The 21,768-nt window shown below is 40.2% G+C and overlaps 1 protein-coding gene across 9 annotated transcripts in view; it reads right to left on the bottom strand.

The window, feature by feature from the left end:
* Positions 1-21,768, bottom strand: part of PHAF1 (phagophore assembly factor 1) — a 47,932-nt gene that overhangs the window by 23,211 nt on the left and 2,953 nt on the right. For all 9 annotated transcript variants that reach the window (XM_077830817.1, XM_077830812.1, XM_077830815.1 and 6 more), the window contains 4 exons: positions 16,943-17,025; positions 12,037-12,120; positions 5,489-5,532; positions 3,006-3,085 (listed from right to left, as the gene is read on the bottom strand). In XM_077830817.1, the coding sequence (XP_077686943.1) occupies positions 3,006-3,085; positions 5,489-5,532; positions 12,037-12,120; positions 16,943-17,025 (291 nt within the window). The remainder of the gene's footprint in view (positions 1-3,005; positions 3,086-5,488; positions 5,533-12,036; positions 12,121-16,942; positions 17,026-21,768) is intronic.

The following is a 21,768-nucleotide window of genomic DNA, read 5'->3' as shown; positions in this document are numbered from 1 at the left end:
CAGCCACCTCACCCAGCCTCAAGACCTGTTCCCTGAGAAGCGTGCATTTGCCCAAAGACAAAACCGTTGTGTAGTGGCATTTGCAGCCTGCTCAGGCCAAAGACAGTTTTGCGGGAACTCTGCTGCATCACAGGAAACAAATAGGTGAAGTGTCTCGAAACGGGGAGTGGAGAAGAAGGTAATACTTTCACAGGGAAGTCAAGCTATCTTAAGAAGTAATATATAAAGAGAAATAACTAAAGAAATGGCTATCGAAGACTCTAAGCACCCTAACACAGTGTTAACAATATAATTAAATCTCAATAGCATTAAAATAGTTCATTCAACAGGAACTCAGCCAGTCAGTCACCAACCCCATTCCCCCCAAACCCTCCTTCCCACCCCTTCTTCATTATAGGAAGCATGACCGTAGTCCACTACAAAAACCCTATCAAACAGACATTTTGCACTGTGCCCAGATGGTCATTAAATTCATGACTTTGAACCAGGGGTGTGTGTCTGTTTGTGTACACAAATTCTAGAGTCTCAGGGTCATCACAATGAAGGCTCTGCCAGTGCTTCCTTTCAAAGTGGTTCCAGCTCAAGCACCCCTTCCTTATCTGTAAAATGGGGATAATGAGCACTTTGTGAAGTGCTTTGAGATCTACTAATAAAAAGCACTATTGAAGAGCTAGCTATTATTACAGACCACAGCTGTGGTGGTCTGGCACATGGAAAGAGGTAATCCATCAACTATGATTGTCCCAGGCCATTTAGGACTTTATAGGGCATAACCATGGTCATTAAAAGCAGCATCAGCCAGAAACAGTCTACCAGTCAGTTTGCATAGGATGTTCCGAAATATGGAACACAGAAAAGTTCTGGCAGTCATGGGCCCTAATTTACTGCAAAGAATTACTTAATATTTGCTGTAAATGGTGAAGACAACAACAGTGGCAAAAGCAAAGAGGGAAACCTCAAACAAAAGAGAAGTTGTTGTCTTTCATCACCTTCCCGTTTACTGTCACTGGATGATGATCTTATGAAAATTAGCATCGAACAAAGCTGGTGCACAATTTTTCTTAAGCATATGACATGCATACAAATATGTCAGAAAGGTCAAGATGTGTTGTTACGCTGCAATTTTAAAGTCCTGAATGCAGATTTACATGGCCATACAGCAAGTTAGATAAACAAGTCTTACAGCTGTATAAATATTGTTATGGTCCATGGTATCACTTCATAGGTTTGCGAGATCTCTTTTTCTCCTTTAAACATTTCCCAGTAACTGCATTCATATAGTGTTACAGCTTGATTTATACACGGAAAATCAAGGACATTCACAGTGTAAAGGCTACAACTCTCCCAGCCTTCACTTACTCGTTTGGTATCCAATTACTGCAGGGTCTCTATCCAATTATATCCCTGGCACCATTACCGAGTTAAAGGAATATAATTCAATACAGACCCTGCAGAGCCTTCCGCACCGCTCAATCCCTGCAATATGTTGTCCAAGAAGCTGCCTGCAGAGCGGTAAGACTGCAAGAGATGGAGATGTACATCCCTACACACCATAGAGTGTCTTGATACTAGCCAATGGAGGACCAGCCTGGAGCAAAGCAACTGGATTGAACACAAGGCCAAAAGACAGACATGAGAAAGGATGCCATAAATGGTATTTTGCCTATTCTGACACAAGCCCCAGTCCCCAGTTATGGGAGGAATTATTTCACTTTTATGGCTGCACTCAACTTTGGTTGTCCAAGGCTTCTCCCCAACAGGTAATTCAACTCTAGTTACCTTTTGCCCTAGGAGTTGCAGTAATCATTGTTTCTTTTCATCACCTATCAAAAACACTGAGCAATGTACTTCTGTTGGATTTCCCTTTTCTTCAGTGATTCTATACAATAGAAGGCTGAGTAAATGATCAAAGAAAGGAGCAAGTGCCTATATAGAACAAACTATCAAGAATACAAAGGGGCAACCTGATGAGACAGAACTCAGTTGAGCGGAAGTTTGAAGGGGGTATTGGGCTCATTTGGAGAATTTATCTGTTTATAGTCTGTACTTTATTTGTCTCATTTCTTCTGTACACTGATTGTACTTGTGTTAATAAATTAGAAGGCCACACCTTGAAGCCAGTGTGATTCATGCTGGGAGTGCTGCGGATCCTGCTGACCATATCACATGACAATGTGGTCTGTTTACATGGATCCAGTGACACCTGTGCAGGTGCTGAGAAGGTCTGCCAGCTGTTCCAATCTCCAGACTGAAGAGTGGCCATGAGGAGCTACTGAAGCAGTCCAATGTTCTTACCTTGGGTCTGGGGGGCATCTCACTCCCCACCCACTTTTCTGCATTTAGCCAAACATAGTCCAGTTAACCAGACACTGTGACTTAGGACGTCTCTACGTAAACACTTACTGAGTGGCAAGCTGAGGTGTATATATCTACAGCACTCCAGCACACAGCCTGCGTGGATTTGCTGATGCATGATAAAAGTTCCCCAGGGCACACGGACATACTTTTGCTTGAAGCTTGTAGCACGTATCAGCAGGGTCCACACGGACAGTTAGTGCACGGCATGCTAGAGATTTATACCCCAACTTGCTGCACAGTAAGCGTTTGTGTAGACATGGCCTGAGAAAATTCTCTCTCCATCTAAACTAGACAAGAATAAAGGAAAGACCTCAGAAGTTCCTTGTTATTGTGGGTTCGAGTGAGCACACTAATGCTACCTGAACATACTATTATTGGGCCACATATATTTCACATTATTTTAGTTAACTAAGTAGGCCACCATTCAAATTTAAATATAATGGGAATATCTTGTAAAGTATAAGAATGTGATAAAACTCTGAAAAACAATATAACTCATGTCAATTAGGATCAGAAGGCTTTATCGGCTTCTCATATGAAAATACGGCATATTCTTTAGAACAGTTTGTCATTCTTAATGTTAACTAAGAGATGAATTCATTTGGATGAAGCTAGTAAGTGATGATCTCAGAAATACCGTAGCCTACCTCCTGGATGTGTTGCTCCAAATGACTGATCAATCTGTTCTATGGTTGGAGCAATTGCCTGAGAGTTAAAATGGACACCACTGAAAAAGAAAATGAAAGCCACTGAATCATCACTAAGGAGCAGGCTATTAGTTGGGGTTCATTAGTTAAAATCATTTAGATACAAAAATAAGAATGCTCAGAAAACTCATTTTTCAAGGGAAAATTATTACATTTATCTCACATAGCAATCCAGTACCAGAGAAAACACCTCATGTTTTAATAAGGTACGGAGAATCAAATATACTTTGGGGTCACTCGCTTTGTTGCTTCTGTCAGCCAAGCTCATTGCACACACAAGGGGCTCCTTACATTGATCCTCGAGCCACCCTCCCATTTCCTTCTATTTTAGGAGGCTCCTTGCAACCCCCTACCCTCTCCCTCATGCCAGGGGCTCTGTGTGTCCCCATTCTCCCCCAGCCAGTGTCTGCCACTCATATTCTCCTTTTCTCTCTTTTTCAGGGTGTCAGCATTTGCAAACCACATGGGAGGAGGGGCAAATCTAAGATGAGGGGTTCTATTAAAGATTCGCTGTAATTTTGGAATTGATTGGATGCTATGTTCAAAAGTTAGTGTGACATCTAAACAGAAAAATGCCATCAAGTTGAGTTTTTGGCCTCACAAGCTCAGCCAAAAAACTGTATGACTTTTTTGTAACAGAAGGGAAATAATTCTTAAAGCCAAATTCTATTCTTTGTTACTCCTTCATAACTCTACTGATGTCAGTGGAGTTACTCTGAATGAATATCAGGAGTAAGAAAGCAGGGTTTGGCCCTTAGGCGTCTATAAAAAGATAATAAGGGATTTATAAAATCAGACTCTACCTTCATACACATAATATGAAAACTTCCCAAATCCTCGAGTTGCAGCTTTTTTGAGTTTTGCTTTGATGAGAAGAATTTGACCCCTTGATTTCATCATTTGATACCACTGCTTGGGGGGTTAAACTAAAGGACCCCTGCGGTCCCTTCTAACCCTATAATTCTATGATTGCTACAAGAAATTTGGAAAGAAGGGCATTACAGCCATTTTATATAACAAAGAGGTTTGAAGGGACAGCCATGTGGGAAAGTGAGCACTGATCTCTTTTCCAAAACAAAAAACAACAAAAAAAGATCTTTTGGTTAAATTGAACTATTGCAAACATCTGTGGGTATTTCTACAATAATTCTATGTATGTGGCTTTCCAACCTTCAACTCCCATTACAAAAAAGTCTTGATACGTTCTGTTTCAGGGTCAGCTCTGGAGCTCAAGAAACTACTCAGAGGAAAAATATAGACAATGACATTTCCATACTCATAAGGTGGGCTTTTGAGAATAAGAAAATGATGTACCTTTGATTTTATCAAAGAAATCCTGCCTTTCGTTCGCATAAACCATTACAATAGTATGTCAATTAAAATATTTCACAAGGATCATTTATTATAACTAACCTTTGATAATTATGGGATACAGGCTTTCTAAAAAAAAAAAAATAAATCTAGATATAATACCACATACTGTACGTGGCAGTGGGATGCTGTTCAGTTTATTTTACCTAATTAACATTCCCTACCAACACATTTACACTTGCAAAACAATCAGTGAATGGAACACACAAGATGAAAAATTGATGGCAACCAGAAAAAAGCCAGATTCCCAGTAAAATGGGAGTCTCTGCCAGTCACTAACACAAGCACTATATACCACCCAGGCTTCTACATCGACCTAGTAATCTCCAAATAACTCACATAATGTGTGTCTGTGTGAAACATGAAACCTCAATTGTATTGTGCAAGCCTTCTTCTCTCTCCCCTGCCCTGATGTAATATCTGCCCCTAGATTTTAAGGGTCCTTACGGGTGAGACTGAACCTTTATTCTATTTGTAAAAGTCCACGCCCACCTTTCGTGCTACATATAAATATTTAATACCATAAATTTAGAGCAGAAAGTCTACAGATTTTAGAAGAGACAGGGGATTGGTAATCTACACAGGGAATATGCTTAGGAAGGTGATCTGAATTTTGTTCTCACTGTTAGAGTAGCATATAAAGAATTGAAAGCTCTTCCCCAGCTAAACAGAATAATTATAATAAGCATAATCAACAAAATACAGTATAATTGACCCAAACAAATCCTACTGGCACCACAAAAATACTGATCCAACATGCATCATGCCTACCACCTTAAACACTTAAGACTCCTATTCAAAATGTACCCAGAACTCATTTCTGTTGAGAACATGTTCTTTAATTTGATATATTATGAGAACACCACCTATAACTTTTACTTCTGAATAATTAAATTAACTTCTGATGAAAAAATACACAACTGTTTTTGCGAAGAGAAATTAATGAGACAAAAATTCAGCGCAGTCCAGTAATTATGACTGGAGTGAAAAAGAGAAGGTAACTAATAAATCATGTGTGACCCAATGACACAAGGTAATCTTAAATCACTTACCAATATTTTAACTTCACCTTAGTCAAGTCATAAACTTCAATCACCTGAAAGACAGAAAATAGAAAAAATTATTGCAGTTTCACACAAGTTTGAAATAGGATGTTTAGGGCAGATTACTGACCCAAGTTAGAAGTTATTACTGCAAGTTCACCTTCTCAAGTGGAAATCTGTTTGGTTTTAACTGAATCAAGACAGATTAGACCAGTGGTGGGCAACCGGCGGCCCATCAGCATAATCCGCTGGCGGGCCACCAGTCAGTTTGTTTACACTGACTGTCCACAGGCATGGCCACCTGCAGCTCCCAGTGGCTGCAGTTCACCGTTCCCGGCCAATGGGAGCTGCAGGAAGTGGCGCGAGCAGCAGGACGTGCTGGCCGACGCTTCCCACAGCTCTCATTGGCCAGGAACAGCAAACTGCAGCCACTGGGAGCTGCGCGCGGCCATGCCTGCAGATGCCCGCCGGTGGATTACTCTGATGGGCCGTGTGCAACCTGTGGAGAGCAGGTTGCCCACCACTGGATTAGACACACAAGATAGGTGAGGTAATAGCTTTTTTTTGGACCAGCTTCTGTTGGTGAAAGAGGCAAGATTTTGAGCTACACAGAGCTCTCCTTCAGGTCCTGAAGTTGGTCCACAAAAAGATATTACCTCGCCCACCTCGTCTCTCTAATATTCTGGGACCAAGACAGATATAACAACACTGCAAACAAATCAAGATAAATTAGTGAAGAGTTTATCACAGTTCTAAAACAAGCACCAAAAAACCTGTAACTGATTGTGCAAGGGTGGATCCTTGCATCTGCATGAAACCTGCTGACTTCAATGGGGGTCTGTATGAATGGATCATTTTGGCAGATTGGGGGCTAAAGTAGTATCTACAGAGCAATTTCTTTTAAGCAATCTCTGAAGGGAGTGACAGTAAATGGTTACCAAAGAGAGGTGGTCTCCTAATGGAAGTGCTACAGATGTGCCTTCAATACATTTGAAGATTCTTTGGGTTGGACTCTTCAGAATGCCTAAAAATGGTGGTTCCTTGTACAGCTTTCACTATATTTAAACTTCTCTCTCATTTTTTCACCGAGCAAGGTGATTTGTGGCAGATATAAACACACAAGACGCCTATCCAAAGGCTTTCGGTGCTGTAACAGACTCTTACAATAGCAATCCATAAAAAAGGGTAACAGCAGACCAGAGGCATAATAACTCTTAATATTTTTGTTTTATGTATATATCGTTTTTGTTTAAATTTAGAGATCTCTTCAGAACCTCCACTATGAGGGCCTGATCCTGCATACATTAGTGCAGACTCTTGCACCTAGATGGATTCCTGTTGATCTCAATGAGTCTCCTTGGGGAATAGGAATCTGCACTAATGGGTTCTGATGCTAGATTGGGCCTAAAGCAGATTTTCAGTGAATAAAAAGGGATTAATCTTGGCCCTCTCCATCCCCACAGGCTTTCTCCCAAATCTGGATACCTTTCTTCCTGTGCCAGCTGCTGCAGAAAGAAAGAGAGAGAATGGTATCTAACTGCTGTGGGGAAAACAGGGAGCCTTGTGCTGCTCTGGATAATCCTTAATGAAGCTTTAACAGAAGCACTCCCTCTGTGGCTGGAGGAAATGCTGCATATTAACTGAACATACATGGTTTTAAATTCATACGAATGCCACCAACCAAGAAGGAAGTCTTGTTTTAGTAATTTGTTTGGCGAATATCCCCATATAAAATACTATAATGTACATTTAAAGCTACACACAACAGCCTGTATAATAAGTACTTCATGTTTAATGGTATACCATTGACTCTAAAGAAAATGAAAGTTTCCTCAAGCAAAATGGCAAGTATGTAGGGAAAAGCCCACACACTTTAGACAACTAAGAAACTGAGCACGAAACACATTTTTATTTGGCAAACCCACCTTCAAAAAAACCAACCAACCAACCAACCCCCAATGAACAAATGTTTCTCTCCTGTCCATTAAAGCAAGTTTATATATTAATATAGTTGTCCTAGTTCTGCTTCTTAAAATCCTGGCTACTTTGTATTATGAGAATTTGGTTCAACTCTTCTAGACTTCCTGCTATGATCTAATAGATGCCTCACTAAGAATGAAGATCATTTAAATGGGGTTATTGTGAGTCAGTACTGGTCCTATTTTTTTTTTTTTCCAAATTCCATTTTCTCAAATCCCCCACACACTCTTATTTTGCACATGGACATCTCTGGAAGTGAGGGAAAAAATATCTAGCCTAACCCCAAGAATGGAGAAAACTCAAAGCTTCTTATGAGTGCTGGAATCAATAAAGGATGGAATCCAGGAATACAATAAAGGATGAATCAAAGAACATAGAAAGAGAACAGTCAGCTAAGGGAACAGTGTGTTCAATAAATGAGCTCCAGGCATTGACAGCAGTCAAAAAAGTGCCAATTCATCATAAGTAGGCTTGACAGAGTTCATTTTTTTTTTTATTATTTCAGTGGATGACTGATGTTTATTTTAATCACTTTTGACTTTTATAAATTTAAATTTTCAAAGTTGGGCAAAATTATGGGTTTTAAGCTGTTTTTCTTTTTTATTGATTTAAGTTTTCACATTATGGGAGGAGTTAAACAATTACTGAATGACAGACACTGAGAATCAACAAGTTAAAGTTTTATAACCATTAAAACACAAGTTGTCAACATCACATGTCAAAATATACTAAGTAAATATTCTTAAATATCAAATTCCAATAAGTTCTCAAGCAATATTTCTCTTACTATGCCTATCCATAAATTTCAATTATCATTGATAGAAATATGTTTTAATTGGTTTGTGTGTGTATTGTGAAATTCATATTGAAAGATAAAAATCCTATTCTTCCAAGCCTAACCAAATCATCATCTCATTATTCAAACTCAAAATCTATCCATGTCCAGCACACACTTATTAACTGCAGGAACGAGAAGGAAACAGGCTCTATTCTGGAACATTTACAGATAATTATGCAGTCCAGCAATACCCAGTGAATTTACAAAAGCTCCTAGTCACTGCAGACACACCCACTGAAGAAACACTGCAATAAGCCATAAGGCTAAAGTAGGACTTTTTAAAAACTAGCTTAGCTACTGTTGACAAATCATGGCATTTATTCCACTGCCCACAGAAGCAAATGTGTAATCAGCAGCATTCAAACCCAATTATTGATCAATTTCTGCATAATCAAGAAGCTTTTGGCTTACATTTGAGAAAGATCAGTAGTTTACACAATTTACTCTAATCTAATATTAAAAGAATTTTAGAGCATTTACAGGTCAAATATTTAATACTTTACAGGGCTTGTAGAATTTGCAAGGCAACAGGAAACGACAGCATAGTGGAAGTCTAGCTCCTTCCCTAGATGAATGGGAGCCGGGGAAGAGGGGAAAGGTACTTGGACTCATACTAGAGCACGATCCCTAAAACTTGGTCCAGAGCACCATGCTTCATTTCAGCCTCTGGCTAATACATGCAATAGACTTAAAGACCTCAGCATGCCTCTGGCTGCTGGAAGGTACAGAGGGGTCTCTTCTCACCCACACAGGCACAAAAAGCATTTCATGGGTATTGCCACTATTCCCTTAGCCTCCTAACTCTGCCATTCTACCTTCTAGAAGCCTTTATTTATGGTCATCTTCCTCATGACCAGCTCTAATAGCTGCATACTATTCAAGTAACAGCAGAGTGAAGTGACATGATTTTTGTCAGTTTCACAGCTGAACTTTGGGTTCTGAACCATAGAGAAACTAAAATGAATCATGTCATCTTTACAGCAGGCTTTAATAACCCCCACCTAAACCAAATTCTTCTTCAAACAAGTCTGATTACTCCACTAAGAAGTGATCTGCAATAAATGTGTGCGCACACAGACTATGTTTCAAAGCAGCTTTATAAATATCAGTTAAATTTCACAAAATACTTATTATATCCATTTACAACTGTACAGTTTGCACAATTTACAACAGAATTGTTGACCATCTAAGATTAGAGACCAAAATGCATTTTTGCTGCACCAGTAAACCAGATCAGTTTGTTTAACCCTTCTATTTTTAAACAAATGGGCTGCAGGAGGATAATTTAAACACATAAGAGTGAGGAAGAATAGAAGGGAAACTCCTGAATATGTGCAATTGGTATCCAAATGACATTGATCCCACCCTCTCAAAAACTGAAGTGAGAGATTTTTTGGGGGGGCGGGGGGGAACTGTTTTATTCATTAAGAAATGAGATTCAGAGGCTCATATAAATGGCAGGAAATGAGATGTATACTTGAAGTGATTATTCCAATCTTATCAAGCTCAGTTTCTTTAAAAAAATTATGCTACTGAAGAGAGTTTCTACAATCAAGCAACAGCCCACTGTGGGAAAATGCAGCTCCTTCTGACAGAAAAACAGCTTTAAAAAATCCTGTTAAAAACCCTAACTTCACTTCCGCTGTTTGAATATCAATGAGACTTCTGTTTTAAAGACAGCAAGATCCCATTAGTACAGGAAGGATTTCATAAACAGAAATCTCCACAATTCAATTATAAACTATAGTCCGGCCCATTCTGAAGAAGGAAAAATATCTGACCACATCTCATTTCATTTCCATTGACTCTTAATGGAAAATTAGTATGCAAAATGCCCATATTAACTTATTTGTAACATTTAAGGTATACATCTAACAATTATATAATATATGAATGAATACTGGTACTGAACTACAAAGAAATCTTAAATTTAGTTTCAGAGTAACAGCCGTGTTAGTCTGTATTCGCAAAAAGAAAAGGAGTACTTGTGGCACCTTAGAGACTAACCAAATTTAGTTAAAATTTACAATCCAAATTAACTGCAATTCACAAATATTTAGTCTATTAGAATATCTTACATTTCAGTTGATTAACTTCCTCCCCTCAGCCCTGTAGTGGCTTTAAAGTGATTTTTGTGCTCCTGAGAAACCTAAATTGAAAGCTTGGAGAGTGCAGTTCTCTATAGACAGAACAGGTACAGCCAAGGGTAGAAAAAACAAGGTTCCATATATCAGTGGTTCTCAACCAGGGTCTGGGGCCCCCTAGGGGGCCTCAAGCAGGTTTCAGGGAGGCCTCCAAGCAGGGCCAACATTAGACTTGCTGGGGCCCAGGGCAGAAAGTCGAAGTCCCACTGCTTGGGGCTGAAGCCCAGGTCCCTGAGCCCCGCCACCTGGGGTTGAAGCTGAAGCCTGAGAAATGTAGCTTCCTGGGGGCCCCTGTGGCATGGGGCCCCAGGCTTGCTACCCCCTAACACCACCCTGGCTTTTATATGCAGAAAACCAGTTACTGCAGCACAGGTGGGCCATGGAGTTTTTATAGCATGTTGGGGTGGCTGGGGGGGTGGCTCAAAAAGAAAAAGGTTGAGAACCCGTGCCATATATCTCCCTTAATCGTGGTTTGGAAGGGTGATGTAAGGCACCCTCTCCTGGAGAAACCACTGTCAGGGTTGACAGCGTAGATTAACTAATCTTGTTCACACAGTACTTCTCTTTTGTACAGGTGATGCCAAGTAGCATGTCAATTTGTGCCAGATGGGTAGGGGTTTTCTGTCACATCACACCTTGTCCACTAGAAACAGGATGTGGTAGGCTGTCACAAAGTTGTTTCAGAAAGACTACTGAATGGCCAACACTGACTGCTGGTCAAAATTTGGGCCAGAACTTGAACTGGTGACTCAGTGGAAGGCTCCGTATCCTACAACCAATACACAGCTAAGGTGTTTTAATTTTGTAATAACCTAATCAAATCTCTACAGAGTCGCACACCTTTACTTGTCTATTTGCTTGGCTGAACCATGTCACCTCAAGAGAAGCATTTTCTTTGTTTCTCCTAAATTCTATGAGTAGGCTAGTTGTAACCAGCCTATCTTCTTGTAAATGTGATGAAACTGCAAAGCATTCGTGGGAGATGCACAGCACTGAGACCAGCACCACTTAATGGATACTGCTGGGAGCATTGTTGGGCTGATGATCTCAGTCTTTGGTACAAATGCCAATTCAGTGTAAGCTGAACTCCATGGAGGAGTACCTGTTTATTTGAATTTGGTCTTCTGAGATGCCACACGACTACAGGTGTACTAGTGGCTACATGAGTATACCGTGAACTTAGTTCAGCTGAAAGCAATAATTAGGGGATAAATAAATGTTTATATGGATAAAATGGAAGCAAAAAATAAAAGGGTAAATGGAAAAACCCCAACACCACCATACATCCACACAGATTGCAATAATGCAGGATCTGATCTCAGCCATTTTTAGCATATGACCCAATTTGGAACAGAGTAGAGAAGAGAGGTCACATTTGGATCACTGGATCACTCTTGAAAATGCCCAATATATTTCAAAATATTAAAATATTCTCTATTTACAAACAGTTTGACCATTGAAACACAGCAATAGTCTTGTACTGCAAAAGTGTGTTAAAGTAGGCATATAAACATGATGTAAAAATAAAAGGATTTGTTAACTTAACTAATTGTAAGAATAGGTTAGTATCTATCCTAATGACTTTTTTTTTTTACCTTAAGTCTCTGATTGAAAGCATCAAACAGCAGTTTGATTCCGTCCTGAGTCAGGTTAAGGATGAGGTCATGGCTAAGAGGAGACTGTAAAAACAAAAACAGTAGAATCATTTAGATAAAAAGCTGATTATTGCCACATATATAAAAACCAAAGAAAAATATTTTTCCCAAATGGTCAATTCAATTGGCATGGCAACCAATTATTTTGTTCTATGTATACGCCTAAACCAAAGTACATGTGGCAAACCCCCTTCAGTTTTCCTATTGAATGAAACAGAAGTGTTGTTGATAAGTTCACACCTTGCATGAACTCACAACCAAGTAGGAATATAGCTTTCTTGCTGCTTTTACAGATGGAAAAAGGGCAACTGAAACTGACATTTCAGGCTTAGAGTGAAAAATTGGAACACATCATGTAGGAGAGTTTGTTGCACTCAGCACTGGTGGGCCCATCTTATGAAGAGAAAACTGAAGAGCCTCTCCTCAGCAACGATTACATATTGTACTTAAGAAAGTGGTATGCACTTCAAATATCAAAGAATATCATAACCAGTCTGGGTAAGGTTCTAAATGGAATATTTCAGACACTTATGCTGCAAATTTAGGTTTCCCTAGTTATTGTGAGTCATAATAACTAGGGGCCTAAACAAAAGCCCACTGAAGTGAACAGATATTTGACTGGGTTCAACGAGTTTTGGATCAGACTCTAAGGCTGTCTCTATTTTCAGTGGCATACCTTGGTAGCAGTTCTCTACTGCCAACAGAGTCCAGGCATATTCAGTAATTTGCCTCTAGCACAGCCAGTCTGACCACATACCCCCCATTCCCACACACACACAATGAAACCCACCTTTCCAACTTTTCCCTGAAGGGGAGAAGGTTGGTAGATAGGCAAAGGCAGCCAACAACACTAGAATTCACAACCTAAGATAATGCACAGCACCATAAGTCTTGCTGTGAATCCTGCCCCTCTGGAGGAACTCAAATGTGGGGACAGTACTATGAGAAGTTGACCTAACATGAACAGATTGTAATGGCAGCAGAAGGGAGAGCTATATCCACAGTATATCTATGATTTTTAGTCAGATTCAATAATTAAAGTAAGCCAACTGTACAGGCCTCCAGATGAGAGAAATCAATACTATTTTTGTAAAATATAAGTAATGTTTTCTATACACCAGAATTTCATAGTTTTAACCTGAAAACTGCCATAGGTCCACAACTGAATAGACCGAATCCTGGACCTCAGAACAAGATGATTTTAAATCCCTTTGACTATTTAATCCAGGCTCCTATCTAATCCACTTTTTAAATAAAAGGAAGTCGAAGGTGCAAAATAAAAGCGGTTTATTCCATGATTGTTTTGTAGTTAGACCAAAGGTGGTTTGAAATATTGTATGTACTGTACATTTTCCCTGTGATTTGTTTTAACTGCTACTATAACAATACACAAAAGTACTCTCTCCAGAAATGCCACAGAGGATTTGTTTTCCTTTATGGAAAGAACATTTGGGGGCCTTTAATCAACTGACAATGCCCCTTTAACTATGAGAAGGGGAAATGGTAAATACTTTAGCATGAGAGGGGGAGAGACAGACTCGGGAATGCCATCAGAAACTCCAACAGCAAGCATTCTTGCTCTTCAGTCCTCAAATGATAATAAACATAGAAATGTCTTTATAGTATCATGTTTCCTGAGGGAAATTTTTTAACAGGTACAGTACCAAAGATAAAGATATTTTGAGCACTGGGAATGGTGCTAAACACATTTGTGTTTAGATTATAACCACTCCATACAAAGCATCTCATCCACCCTTAAAGAAAACCAGTTAAGTTCTACCCAAGCAATAAGGTAGCTAGCAGAAAGTAAACATGCAAATGTGCAATGTTGTCTAGAATTAGGAGATACTTAAGCATGTCATACATCAAGAGAATGACTCTAATGCTGGCACCGATAGTCCTTTCTGATGCCTTAGAAAATTAATTCAGAGAGCTTACGCACAGAGTTAAGAACATCCACTGTGTAATGATGAAGACATACTAAATAACTTTCCTGAATATATGTGATGGGCTCTGCATTATACTGATTTTAGTAGCTCATATCCAGGAGATTAAGCAAATTGAGTTCTAAGGTTCTAGGCAGGATGTTTAAAAATTTAATTCAGGATTAGTGTGAAAGTTGAAAACATTATTAATGAAGGAAAACAAAGAGCTGAGAGAAGGCTTGGTAATTACCACAGCCTGCAGCTCATCTTCCCTTCTGGCAGATTTTATGACCAGGAGAAAGAAACTTGGGAGACACAAGTTAAATTAATGTACTTTCAGTACTCTAAGTTTCATTTTGAGTACTAAAAATCACACTAAGTATGACAGAAAATCCCAGAATTAAGCTTTGTCCTCAATTTACAGTTTCAGAGACAGGTTCATAAAGCTTTCCTGCTGCATTTCAGGCTTTCCACGTATGTTAAGATCAGACCCTTAATATGAACAGAGCTGGCTGAATTTGAGAAGTCTTTTTAGATAAGTTTTTAAAGAATTAACACATGCTCTTGGGAGTTTCAGGATAGTAGTCCAGATCAGGGGTGGCCAACCTGGGGCTCTGGAGCCACATGGGGCTCTTCAGAAGTTTATATGCGGCTCCTTGTATAGGCCCCAACTCTGGGGCTGGAGCTACAGACGCTAACTTTCCAATGTGCTGGGGGGTGCTCACTGCTCAACCCCTGGCTCTGCCACAGGCCCTACCCCCACTCCACCCCTTCGCACCCCCTCCACTGAGCCTGTCATGCCCTCACTCCTCCCCCCCGCAGCCTCCTGCATGCCACGAAACAGCTGGAGGAGGGTGATCCGTGGGGCTGCCAGTGAGTGGGAGGTGCTGGGAGCTGGGGGGGGAAGAGATGATGGAGGGTCTGCTGTTGTATTACTGTGGCTCTTTGGCAATGTACATTGGTAAATTCTGGCTCCCTCTCAGGCTCAGGTTGGCCACCCCTGGTCTAGATGCTCAAATATTTTAAGCTATTATGTTCTATTGTTTAATCATACGTTTTAAAAAACGTCATGGGGAAGATGAGTTATTCTCAATGTTTAAATTGAACATAACTCTTTTCGACCAGACAACATAAAGAGACACTTCATTAGGGCCCTGAAACCAAGTGACCGCACAGCAGATCCCTGCACCCATGAGGCCCCACTGAAATCAATGAGGATCTGCCCCAAGACAAGGTTGAGTCCACATGCAGTTAGTTGTAGGGCTTAGTATGGAGTGGTTATAATCTAAACCCAGGCGTTTAGCACCACTCCCAATGCTCAAAATATCTTTATCTTTGGTACTGTACCTATCAAACATTTTCCTTCAGGCAACATGATACAATAAAGACATTTCTATATTTATGATCATTTGAGGAGTGAAGATGAACAAAGGTCTTTGAGGAAAGATCCCTGGTCAGTCTCAGGATAAGCTTTGTAAAAGCACAAAGCTCAAGCTTCTATTACACCACATCATAGAATGAAACAAGGATCACATTATTCTTCTAAATAAACCAGAAGATATTCTGCAGCGCACTGTACTGACTGGGGTTGAGAAACTGTGGGACACAAACTACTGCTGTTACTAACCACTCTCATACAGACGGTATAGTGTATTATTTGTAATGGGCTATATTTCTAATTTGCAAAGTAAATATGTTGCCATTATGAAAGCCATAAATCTATATTAGCTGGAAAGGAAAAAAAGGGATAAAAGTAATTTAATTAATGAGATATGTATCTGGCAGTAAACCAAACAGTCAGGATTCTTCCTTGATTATTTTTGTACTCATATATCAGAGGATCTCTTGCTCAATCTTTAGATTGTTGATACAAATTCAAATTGTAACAGATTTAGTTAAGGACAATGTGAAAAAGTCTTCTAATCTCCTGCTTCCTAAAAACAACAGGACGCATTACAAGCTTACTGTAGCTGAGAACTGGCAACTCATATGTATTTTCAGGGTATTTGGTATCCCCACCTCCCTTCCTCACACTCCCCTCAAAACTAGAGAAGTTCAAAAATGTATTTTATTGCACCTAGTTAATAGATTTTGCCTCCAGCACACTATAGCATACAAAGCAGGAGGCACATCAAACGCATAGCAACTAATGTAACACTGGATAATGTTTAAATAGTTCAAAAGCATGATTAAGACATCTAGGTGTTTTAAATTACTGCATCTGCTTTTGCAAGCAGAACTGCTGATGCACAGAAGAGCAGGAGCAGCATTTCCAATGGGCTCATCATCATTGCATCAGACAGGAATGGAGAAAGTGAGAAGCATCTCACCATTACAAAATATTACAACACTTGACAGAAACAATGCAAAAAGACCGGACGATCACTGCCCAGCTATTTAAAGAGCAGAGCTGCAGAAGTCCTTTCCTATACTATAAAAACTAAACTTAGTTTCAAAACCGCCGTTACTTGTTTAAATCCTTTTATAACAAGAGAGTCAGAACTACTCAGTATAGCAACCTTAGCAATACACTCCCCTTTCTCAACACACTATTTTCCAGAGCTCCCCATCCTACTAAAACATGTCAACATAAAAAAGTAGCATTCACCAAAGAAAGGTTGATTGGTGCCTGAAAATGCCAAGCTATAGCAATATCATGCCATAACAACGAATCCTAGGAGCTGATAAAATATTTTGATTACCCTCCACAAAGAGTTATTCAAAAAAACACAGAATATTTAACTAGCCACTTTTAAAAGCCACACACTTCAGGATGAGTGATATTAGACAACAGCCACAACACGTGGCTAAACAATACACAGCGTGTAGCATTACACAACATTGACACACCTTAGTATCTTATTGCTTAGTTATCACAAAATTATTACTTTAACAACCTGGCCTGGTCATTCTCTACTCACCTGCTCACTGTAGAGAACCTGGACATTTTTGATAATACGACAGTGTTTCTGAAGAATTGCTACAGCTTGAGCCAATGGCATTCCTGTAAATAAACACAAGTCATATTTCTCTAATTTGTCCACACAGATAATAAATTAGGCCAACAGGCAGGTTAAAGGTGAGGTAAAATTGGCTCATCACCTAAAAGTAGTAAGTTGCAACATAAGGATTTGCAAACAATAACAAAAGCCTACTTCACTTGTGACCTCAGCAGTGTTTCTGGAACGGAAAGGTCTGTGCTTATCCACAAAGCAACAAAGTTCTTTTACTCAAAAAATACAGACTGATTATCTCCAACAAAGGGAAAATAAAAAGCCAAAGTTTATGCAGTCCACGTTTTTCTTACATGTTTACAGCAGTTTTCTATTTGAATCACCTTTATTGGTAGATTTAATTCTCCAATAATGTGCCTAAGGGCCTGATCCAAAGCCCATTACACACCATTATTTCTAAAATAAACTCTTTTTGCAGAGTCAAGTAAGGTATGCAAGTTAAGCTAAGTATGTGGTTTAATGGTAAGAGCCTGCTGCAATTCAGTTTCTAACAAAGCTCATTACAGACTTTAAACTAAATAATCTCTTGTTTTCACAGTTGATGTTACACAGCCGATACTACATAGAGAATAGTGTAGCGTCAGCTCCCCTTCAGCAATGTGGTCAAAACTTTTTTTGTATCTTTTAATGAAATGTGATCATGTGTAAACAAGTTGCACATATATTCCTGGTTCCAATATCACAATTTGGCAGCTAAAAAAAGCTTATAAACCCATACAGAAATGTAATTGATTGCTACATGTCATTTTAGCTTTTATAGTTCTGATTTGTTATTTATTTTAGCTCCTTGCCTTTCTAAATTATTTTCTTATTTCTAATTTTTAAATTTTAAATAAAGCAAAGTGTCCCTATTCAGAAAAATATACGATGGTATGTGTTATTTTGGTCAGATTATCTCTTATACTATAATAGGGCCCCAGTAGCTCGCTGTGATCATATAGTGGTTAGTACTCTGCGTTATGGCCACAGCAACCTCGGTTCGAATCCGAGCCATGGCATCACTTTGACAGTGATATCATGGCATGTGGGCACAGATAGCTTTTAGAGGGAGGGATAGCTCAGTGGTTTGAGCATTGGCCTGCTAAACCCAGGCGTGTGAGTTCAATCCTTGAGGGGGTCATTTAGGGATCTGGGGCAAACATTGCGGACTGATCCTGCTTTGAGCAGGGGATTGGACTAGATGATCTCCTAAGGTTCCTTCCAACCCTGATATTCTATGAAATGTAAATTTTTAACTGACGGATATAAGTTACATCTTAAATTTAAGTAAGGCTCTATTCTCTGTATAGAATCAGCTATGTAACATCAACCCCTAAAACAAGAGATGAGAACTTGTCTATATGAGAAAAAAAGCTACATCTACAGTAGAACCTCAGAGTTATGAACCCCTCGGGAATGGAGGTTGTTCGTAACTCTGAAATGTTTGTAACTCTGAACAAAAGGTTATGGTTGTTCTTTCAAAAGCTATAGCTGAACACTGACTTAACACAACTTTGAAACTCCACTATGCAGAAGAAAAATTGTGCTTTTAATCATCTTAATTTAAATGAAACAAGCACAGAAACAGTTTCCTTACATTGTCAAACCCTTTTTCAAAAACTTTCCCTTTATTTTTTTAGTAGTTTACATTTAACACAGTACTTTAATGCATTTGCCTTTTTTTTCCCTCTGTCTCTGCTGCTCCTGATTGTGTACTTGCAGTTCCAAATGAGGTGTGCGGTTGACCGGTCAGTTTGTAACTCCAGTGTTCGTAACTCTGAAGTTCTACTGTAATTTGTTGCCAGGACAGTTCCATCATAGCAATAGTGGAAGCTGTAGCAGAGATGTGATGCAGACATTTTTACCACCGTGTTGTCAAACCCTTTCCTTCAGTCCTCTCCCCACTGCTGCTTTCATTGGTGGAGAATTATGGGTGCAAGATTCTCCAGAATAGGCAAATTTGAAGATGACTGATCAAATGTAAGTACTGGATATAAAGTTGTTCCCAGGAGTACATGTCAGTGAGAAGAACAAATTTCTTCATAAATGACAGATTTTACTCCCAGGAGATAGAGAAAGAAATACTTACTCATTTTTAAATTATTTTAAATAAGAACAGACAAGCTGACCCACAGTGGCAGTGCTCTCAGCTGCTGTGTGTGATACTCAGATTGATCTCCAAACTTCATGCTCTCTCCTATGATCATCAGAGGCTGGGTGTGCTGAAGAGGCTGCATAATCAGTTCTTGCATGGAACAAATAAGGTTTTCCAACACTTAATGCACTAAAAATTAGTAAGTTATATGGGGGGGTAGAGTGGGAAGAAGTTTCTAAGCCCCACCTCTGTGTGTGGGGAGGTGAGGTGCGGGGAGGGAAAGCAAAGATAACAAGCGGAAACAGCCACTGAGGTCAATGTAGGAAAAGATGCACCATGACTGATAGAAAATACATGAGTGAAACTAAGAAGGGAAAGGAAGTATAACAAAAGCAAGAGAAATGTAAGTAAATTTTTGTAAAGTATATCAAATAGAAAGTTGATGACAATATGGTACTATTATATACAGTACACCCAGGAACAGAATCCAAGGTCTTGTGTACACCAGGAAAATTGTGTAGACATCTCACACTAATCATCTCCACTATGGTTTAACACGCAGAGCACAAGTCATCAGCATTTGAAGAACCACGTAATCTAATTTTGCCCAGAACAGGTATAGACAACATGGTGCTCAAAATATCAGGAGCAGCCAGCAATCCGTTTACAGTAGGGGTCCCAACATTGCTCCAACTGGTGGAACCGAAACAATTTTTAGCAACAGTGGGAAATTTGACAAGATATCCCCAAAGCAGACAGAGCTTAAGTGTCTTGACTGCCAGTTAGTCCCCTATTCTAACCTACCTGGCCACACTAATTATATATTACACATTCATATGACAGAGCTATGTTTAAACTAGGAACTATAACTATGAATTTCCTGTTGTGTGTGCATGTATATGTAATCTTAACTTTAAGGTGGCATTAGCAGGTTTGTTTGCATTTTATTTCCTTGTGCTTGTTTATTTTTTATAAATGAAAGAAAAACAATGAGTGCCCACACACGGAAATAAACCTGTGCAGTGTTGATAACTATTTTCAAGTAGCTTTTATTGAACTTCAGATAATACAAACACAGAAAGATCAGTTAAGTTAGGCAAGGCTGAACCAGCAGTGAGCTCGCTATACCAACAGGTTATTAGTATAGCGAGAGCACTGATATCTAAGCTCCAACAAGGAGAGTCTTAGTCAGAATACGTAGCACGTAACTAACCTGAAGATGACAGCCATGTATTTACTTCGTGATAAGATTCAAATTGTTGCACAATGAATTAAACGCAGGACAAGTTTATTTCTGTATTTTCAGGTATACAATACATCAGTGGTCACCAACCGGTCGATCCTAGATGATCTCCCAGTCGATCCTGATCTCCAGTGGTGCAGCAGGGCAGCCGCTAAGGCAGGCTCCCTGCCAGCCCCTGCCCCATGCCACTCCTGGAAGCAGCCAGCATGGCCCCAGGCTGGGGACAGGGGTCTCCCTCCGCGCGCTGCTCGTGCCTGCAAGCACTGCCCCCGTAGCTCCCACTTGCCGGGAACGGGGAGCTGTGGCCACTGGGAGCTGTGGGGGCGGTGCTTGCAGACAGGGGCAACGCGCAGAACCGTGTGTCCCCCCACGCACCCCCAGGGGCGCGCTGGCCCCTTCCGGGAGTGGCGTGGGGCCGGGGTAGGCAGGAAGCCTGCCTTAGCCTTGCTGCGCTGCCAACTGGGAGGCGCCCAAGGTAAGTGCTGCCCGGAGGGAGGCTGCACCCCAAGCCCCAGCCCTGAGCACCGGCCCGGAGCCAGCACCCCATACCCCCTCCTGCACCTCAAAACTCTGCCCCAGTCCAGAGCCCCCTCCTGCACCCGAACTCCCTCCCAGAGCTTGCACCCCCTCACCCCAAACCTCCTACACCCCAAAACCCCTGCCCCAGGCTCAGCCCAGAGCCCGCTCCCACACTGCGAACCCCTCAGCCCCAGTCCAGAGCCCACACCCCATCCTGAACCCCAACCACTTACCCCAGCCCGGTGAAAGTGAGCGAAGGTGCAGGAGAGCAAGTGACAGAGAGCGGAGGGGATGGAGTGAGCGTGACTGGGCTTTGGGGAAGGGGCGGGGTAGATCCTGGGTTGCCCTTAAATTCAAAAAGTGATCTTGGGCGTAAAAAAGTTGGAGACCACTGCAATACATGTAACCACCCTGAACTGTGTGTGTAAATGCATTTATTTCAGTGACTATTTGGATATACAAATATTCGGTTAATCAAATTAATTGTACAATTAAAATAGTAAACGGTGAAATACTGCACAAGCTGCTAGTTTTCAGATGTAGGAATTCAAGCCTTGCAAACTGAAAGCTAAGTATACGCCAAATCTTTGAGCTTTTCAAGGTTCACAAACTGCAAAAAATTACACACACTTTATGCAATGTAGGTCTATTCACAACTCATAAAATTAAACATACGCATAAGTCTTTGCCAGTTTAGAGCCAAAATGAATTAGCTTTTGACTTAGTAGAGCAAAAAACAAATATTGTCTACATCTTTTCTTCCCCTCACCCTATATACTAGTGACTTCAAATGTTCAAGCAGAATTTTATGAAACTTTATAAAAAAGAACTTCACTCTTTGGATTAAGAATAAGCATGGAAAATGTCAGCTTTCAAGAACAGTTCAGAAAGACAGTG

The sequence above is a fragment of the Eretmochelys imbricata genome, chromosome 12 (genome assembly GCF_965152235.1).
Source record: "Eretmochelys imbricata isolate rEreImb1 chromosome 12, rEreImb1.hap1, whole genome shotgun sequence".
Taxonomy (NCBI): Eukaryota; Metazoa; Chordata; order Testudines; family Cheloniidae; genus Eretmochelys; species Eretmochelys imbricata.
This window is presented reverse-complemented; position numbering and strand designations above follow the sequence as displayed.